A 7,130-nucleotide genomic window follows, 5' to 3' on the forward strand; every position below is an offset into this window, starting at 1 on the left:
CATCCAAAAATCCATCCATCCAAACATCCAAAAATCCATCCATCCATCCAAACATCAATTCATCCATCCATCCAAAAATCCATCCATGCATCCAAACATCCATCCACCCCCATCCATCCAAAAATCCATCCATCCAAAAATCCATCCATGCATCCATTCAAACATCCATCCATCCCTCTGACTGTGGACTCACAGTTTTGTGAGCAAGCTCGTCGTTCAGCTGTTCATTGCAGCGGTTCTTATTCTCCACCTCCTGACTCTTGTGGTCATAGTTGACAGCCAGCTCCTCCAGCGCCTGCAACACCTCTTTCACCTCCTCTTTAGCTGAATCGCTTTCCCTCTGCAGGCGGGACAGCTCCTCCTGCAGCCGCTCATAGTCCTGGCGGATAGATGCCAGCAGCTGGTGGAGAGCTATTGATTAACCTGTGATCCATCGATCAGTGGATAGTATGGAATGTAACACTCAGGTGAGACTCACCTCATCCTGGTCGATCAGCTGCTGTTTGAGTTTCTCAGACATCTGACTCTGCTGGTTGATCTCATCATCCTAAACATCAATCAGACAGAGTTTAATGATTTAAACATGTCTTCCAGCTAGTTACCACAGCAGGCGTTAAGAAGACTGACTGTACAAAACCAGACAAGATCTGGCCCATTCATGCAACTTGTGACAACAGATAATTTCACACACTATCCAGAAGACACTGCGTGCTTTCCGGGGTTACTGCACATGCTGGAATTTTGGCGTGGACTGTCCATTGATCCCTTGGCATTTTACTGTTACCTTGTTAAAATAAAACCCTATCATCTCATATTTCCCGATTTTTCTAAAATGGACTTACTCATCAAATACTGAATTTTGGGTGTGTGGGATCCAAAGACAAATAATTATGACCACTATAACCTAGAAGTGGAGAGAATGTTTTGACCCAGCATAAATTATCCACTACAGAGGTGTTGCCTAGCAACACAATTATTGACATTTTGATGTAAAAGCTGCTTTAACATGGCTAAGAGCTAGCTATTTGTGACTGATCAATAAATATGTAGGTGATGGTGACAGGGTGGGTCAGAGCGGGAGTCTATGACCGAAGCGGTGCAGAGCAGCAGAGGAATGGCAGCTGAACTAATCAGAGAATCCAGAGTGTTTAGAGCTACCTGGAGAAAATAATGAATGAAATCCAGGTTAGAAAGGCAGAATCAGACTTTGACTGTTCTACTTTTACAGTAATTATTTATTGTTACTAAGTGTTTCTTACTTTTTTGTAGCAGCGGTGAAGCCAATTTTAAAATGCAGATGCTCATTGCCTAAGGGAAGCATGTATAATGTAAACAGAACTGGTCCTAGCACTGAACCCTGTGGAACTCCATAATTAACCTCAGTGTGTGAAGAGGACTCTCCATTTACATCAACAAACTGGAATCTATTAGATAGATATGATACAAACCACTGCAGCACAGTACCTGTAATACCTACAGCATGTTCTAATCGCTCTAATAGGATATTATGGTCGACAGTATCGAACGCTGCACTGAGGTCTAGCAGGACAAGCACAGAGATGAGTCCACTGTCAGAGGCCACAAGAAGATCATTTGTAACCTTCACTAAAGATCCCAAAGGTTGATTGTGCTCATCCGGATGTTCTCAGTGGGAGAAACGTTGCATCATCACCCAGGTGGGCCTCTTCAGTCTCAGCTGACTGCAGGTTTCCAACCTTATAAATAGGACATTAGCACAATGACTGAAACTAGCACCACTGACTAACACTGGGTTGTGAGGTCAGTTTCTTTGATAAGATGTTCATTACATCAAGAAGGCCCTGAGCAAATGTGGTTATCACAGCTGGACATTTGTCAAAGCTGGGAAGGCGCCTAAAGAAAGCTCCAGCTGATCTAGGAGAGGGACAACTGCTGACTAAGGGAAAACCTGTAGTGATCCCTTTTAAAAATCTTTTGTTCCGCAGTCAAAGCTGCCGCCATGAGACCTCCACAATCCTTTAAAACAGGGGTCCCCAATCCCAGTCCACGAGGGCCGGTGTCCCTGCAGGTTTTAGATGTGTCCTTGATCTATCACAGCTGATTTAAATGGATAAATTACCTTCTCAACATGTCTTGAACTTCTCCAGAGGCCTGGTAATGATCATGTGATTCAGGTGTGTTGACCCAAGGTGAGATCTAAAACCTGTAGGGACACCGGCCCTCGTGGACTGGGATTGGGGACCCCTGCTTTAAAAGAAAAGCACTGCTGTCTTTGAGCTTTTAAATAGTTTGGCCTCACACAGGGTACAGGTGCGACTCACTTTGTCGTCCAGCTGCTGGTACAGGTCAGTGATGAGAGTCTCATACTGCGACTTCTCCTCCACAGACAGGGCGACAGGGGGCGGAGCCAAGCTGTCAATCGCTGCTGCTGTCTCACTGCTGCACTTCTTGTTTCTGTTGCCCAGCTGTTCCTCCACAGGTACAGACTCACCTGGAGGAGTCAAAATTACTGATAATAGAATCAAATCAGGATCCATGAATAAAACATTGGCCACATGCTCACATCACAAGAGACGGAGCTGCAGCTGAGAGTCTTATCAGTGAGCTGCCAACAGAAACTAAACAGGAATTCAATCAGACGCAAAATGAAGGCTCAGACACAAACAGCTCCACTCTGACAAAATATTAAGAGACTCTCCATCATAAACGGTTCACAGTGACAGCTTTCCTAAACAAACTACTACCACGTGTACAGTATAGCAGCCTCTAGTGGACAGGTGAATAGCTGCATGTAAAACGCTCCCTGGTACTGTCACTGCCTTCTCTAAAACGAGTTTAAAGAGAACTGATCAAAGCGTGACACGGAAACCTTGAAACGGAAACCTTCAAAATAGGGCTGGGCCATATCATGCCGTTCATGGTAATACTGGTATAATGTTAGGCAATGATAAGAAAATGAAATATCGCAATAGAATATGGTGATACAAGCATGCGCAGTGCCTTTGTTTTCATGAGCACATGGCAGAAAAAGCATGGCAGAGAATGAGAAGGGCGAAAGCGGATCGTTGATCAGATGAACCAGAACTGGTTTGTAAAAATGCTGCAACTTCAGTGGTGTGGAACTGGTTTAGCTTTTGTCCGTCAGACACACAACAAAGCACAGTTTTTGTTAGAGCATGCTAGCGGGCCGTCGTTATTGCCGTGTTTTTCGGAAAATAAGTCACACTTAAAATCCTTTAATTTTCTCAAAAAATCTACAGTGCGCCTTATGTATGAATTCTGGTTGTGCTTACTGACCTCGAACCGATTTTATGTGCACGGCGCTCAGAAATCTGTCAAAAATGTTTTAATATGACTTTGCTAAGCTACAAAGCCGCACCGCTTGATGGATTGTCGGAGCATTATGGCATCGTAGTCAGGAGCCACAGGTGTAATATGTACTGTGCTTCAACATAATGTTACCGTATTGTGTGTGTATAACCTCTTTTTAAGTTTTGTGGATATTATACATGGTTATGCTGAGGATATGTCGGCCAGTTTCCACTGGAAATGCCTTTTGGTTAAACTGTCAGCGAGGAATTTGCATAATTGTTTGCACTAATAAAGTTGTGGAGTTGTAAAGTATTTTTTCTCGCGTCAGTTATATCGTTATCACAAATTTTCAAATGTATATCATGATAAATATTTTTGGCCACATTGCTCTGTCCTACTTCAGAGTCCTGAAGTGAAACCTTTACAGACTAAAGTAACACAAAGATGGAGGCAGACGTTTACCTTCCAGGAGGAAGAAAAAGCTTTTAAACTTTCTTTTGGAACAAAGCTGGTAAATGTTAAAGGATGAGTGTTTTTTTTATCATTAAAGCTCATTTAGGAAAAGCTGCCAGAATATATGACCAGAGGCTGTCACGTGGGGAGACTTGCTGATAGGAGTAGTTTGGTGTCAGAGGGTTGAGTCCAGCAAAAATCATGATCTTTCTCTAACCGAACTCTTTTGGTACCAGAACCAAATGTGAAAAAAATTAAAGTGCAGAATGCGTTCATGCCACCACCAAATGACCTGCCTTCCAAAACACGTGACAGATTTAAGATGACGTAGCAGCAAGATGCAGTCTCACTCCACCTTTGTGGAAACTGTGGACTTTAAAGCACATACATCATTTACAGCTATTTCCTGGATAGTCACATTTAGTGCAGGAAGAAAACTGAAAAACAAACAAACATGATGCCCCCTTTGCTGTTGGTGAAAAATGCACCACATCAACCAATCAGATTATTTGACAACATGGGTATTCGGTAGCTCTGAGTAAAAAGTTGTGGGAGTGCCAGCGGTGAGAGAGAGAGCAATATCAATCGTGGGTTTTGAGCTGTCTGGAGTGTGCAGGCAGATTGAAGTATAAATGCCGTCTCCAGGTGAAAAACTGAAGTAACATCTTTTTTCACCTTTCCTCCAGCGTTTCAGCTCATTCTCCAGTTTCTGGATCATGATGTTCAGACTCCTGTTCTTCTCTTTCTCCTTCTCATACTTCTTCTTCCACTCCTCAGCGGTCAGCTCCAGGTTCACAGACACTGTGTTCTTTATGGTTTTAGCTCTGAAATAACAGGACGCGGAATGAAGAAACACTCAGATCTGTGGAGGACGTACTTCAACCACAGTACTCTGCTTTTTCCTCTGATCAGGTGACTTGCCGTACCTCTGTCCAAACATGAGCGTGGACTTTGTTTCAGCCTCGTTGTAAACAGACGGCGAGCAGCAGATGATGATGGTAGTTCGACAGTTTCCACCCAGAGAGTCCTGAAGGATCCGGGTCATCTTACTGTCTCTGTATGGAACGTGGGTTTTCTAGAGACACACGAGACACGTGACAATCACTTCACCTGAAAATCAGGTGAGCTGTGACGTTTCTGTCAAACAAATCAAGTTAAATCCAGAATATTTCAGGCATACATGTCAGAGACCTGAAGATTGGAGACATGAAGACTCACCGTTCCTTCACTCAGGGCAGCGATGACGTTCCCCAGAGCAGACAGAGACTTGTTGATGTTTTTAGCCTCATCCAAAACGGCACCCTCTGCTCCTGTTTTACTCACCTGGATGGCAGAAAGCACAATCCAGGTGTCAGCAAGCAGAAATTTACAGAGAACAGGTGCTCACTGAGTGTGATGGAGTAGTGTGACCTTCTCGCTGCCTGCCAGGTCCACCAGGTAAAGTTTCCCTGATAGCTTCATCTCTGTCTCCACGTTCTCCTGTTTGATGTTGATCAGAAAAATGCTGTGACTGCGAGAGCTGTGCTCGTTCATGTCTGCATGAAGAAGAAACCCCATTCAGTAAACTGATCCGAGAACAAACACACGATGGTCGGGGCGGAAGTATCACATGTACAGGTGAAGACTTACTGGTCACAGCGACGTGTCTGTTTGCTTTTCCTTCATCGATAACGTCCATCACCTCCTCGGGACTGGAAACAAAGCGCTCCGTGCAGCCCTGACAATGAAACACACATCAGTAGAGTATCAGCAGCAGGACGCTGCAGACATGCGGTAAATATGGCTGTTTGGAGGCGGCGTGCACCCACAGCACACCTGTGAGACTCAGCAGACAAACAAAATTCTCCATAAACTGAACGAATATAATATATCAATTTAATATTAAAGCTTACTGTTCCACAGCTCCATAAAGGAGACGTGGAAACTTGAATGAATGTGATCGGTTGTGTTGCGTTTCCAGCGGTGACTCATCAGCAGATCAGAATCAAGCATAATGACAATTAAACATTTTCAAAATCACCAGAATAAAACAGAGTTTTCTGTGACAACCAGATCCAGAAAACATGACCTGCTCCTCACAAAGGTTGTACCTCCCCTTTTTGTGAGTGTGGACGCTTCCTCTCTTTGCTCTTTAAATGCTTCGCTTCTTTTATTGATTTTTATGCTGTTTTTTTTCCCTTTTTTTCCCCGCATGAGCTTACCTGCAATAGCTTTTGGTCATTTATAGATCATTAGGACTAAAGTGTTCTTAACAGAAACAGCAAAATTTTTATAGTTACCTTATCTTCAGCGCTCTGTATGTTTGTGGCCTACACACAGCTGAAGCCTGATTACAGCGTCTGGGCACCTAACAGCCTCAATAGCCTGGAAAGGTGCTAACCGCTAGGCTAACTAGCAACAAATGCCTCCCCTCTCCACAGATGACTACCACAGCCTCCTGCAGAAGATTGCAGTACTGGAGACAAAAATTCATCGCTTAGAAGTAAACGTGGAGGTAAATGGACTGTGTGGAAATGAAACAACCTTGCCTTTGATTCAAAACAATGGCGATGAGCAAACTAGTACACAGCTAAGGAGCACAGATAACATGACCAAGAAAGTAGACTCTGTGCATTATAATAAATCCTCAAGCAATAATCCCCCCTTGAACTGTCTTGGTGCAAAACCAAGACATAAATCACGTCTCCTGGAAGGGGGAGGACCAAGGACGTAGATTTGGTTTTGGAATTGGTGGGGACGGATGATTCAACCACCGAACCCTGTTTCTTATTTTTTTCCTTTTTGTCTTTGCTTTGATTAAAAGAAAGGAGAAATATACTTGCCTACATATGCTATTCTACATGCTTTTTAAAAATTACAATTCATAGTTTTATATGTGAATTATATAATGTTAAATTACTATTAAACAAATGACTGACTAAGTATTTTAGACTTTAGTTTACTTCAGCCATATTCCATATAAAAAGTGAGACATGTCAATTCAGATTCTTTGTCAAATATACACTAATGAATCAATTTACATCAGCAGCCTAACAATTGTCATGATAATAAATACTAGTTAATCTATAGCAGAAAATCATCAGTCAGTCACCAGTGACCTCGCCTCTTCACCTCTGTCCAAGCTACAACATGGCAGAGCTGCCTCTGTCACCTGATAAATAACAGTGAGACACTCCACATACATGCAGTCACACATGTGCTTCAAATACAGTCATGAACCACCAGGTCATCATCCAGTTTCACCTGTGATCTTGTGTCACTATTACTCTCTGAGCTTTGTGATGGTTCTCCTGTCACCTGACAAATAGGACATACATGTCCAATAAGAATAAAATGTGGAGCTGCTTCAGTGTTTCTGTCAATTTGTGCAGTTTCAAATTCAAATT

At 43.0% G+C, this 7,130-nt stretch overlaps 1 protein-coding gene across 1 annotated transcript in view; it reads right to left on the reverse strand.

Annotated features, from left to right (window-relative positions):
* Nucleotides 1–7,130, reverse strand: part of LOC102197464 (kinesin heavy chain isoform 5C-like) — a 43,869-nt gene that overhangs the window by 23,759 nt on the left and 12,980 nt on the right. The window contains exons 8-15 of the mRNA XM_005753985.1: nt 5,374–5,461; nt 5,155–5,279; nt 4,963–5,067; nt 4,671–4,819; nt 4,420–4,568; nt 2,301–2,470; nt 479–547; nt 194–400 (exon numbers count right to left, since the gene is read on the reverse strand). Coding sequence (XP_005754042.1) covers nt 194–400; nt 479–547; nt 2,301–2,470; nt 4,420–4,568; nt 4,671–4,819; nt 4,963–5,067; nt 5,155–5,279; nt 5,374–5,461 — 1,062 coding nt within the window. The remainder of the gene's footprint in view (nt 1–193; nt 401–478; nt 548–2,300; nt 2,471–4,419; nt 4,569–4,670; nt 4,820–4,962; nt 5,068–5,154; nt 5,280–5,373; nt 5,462–7,130) is intronic.

Source organism: Pundamilia nyererei, unplaced genomic scaffold (assembly GCF_000239375.1).
Source record: "Pundamilia nyererei isolate P.nyererei 1_Seehausen unplaced genomic scaffold, PunNye1.0 scaffold00490, whole genome shotgun sequence".
Lineage (NCBI taxonomy): Eukaryota > Metazoa > Chordata > Actinopteri > Cichliformes > Cichlidae > Pundamilia > Pundamilia nyererei.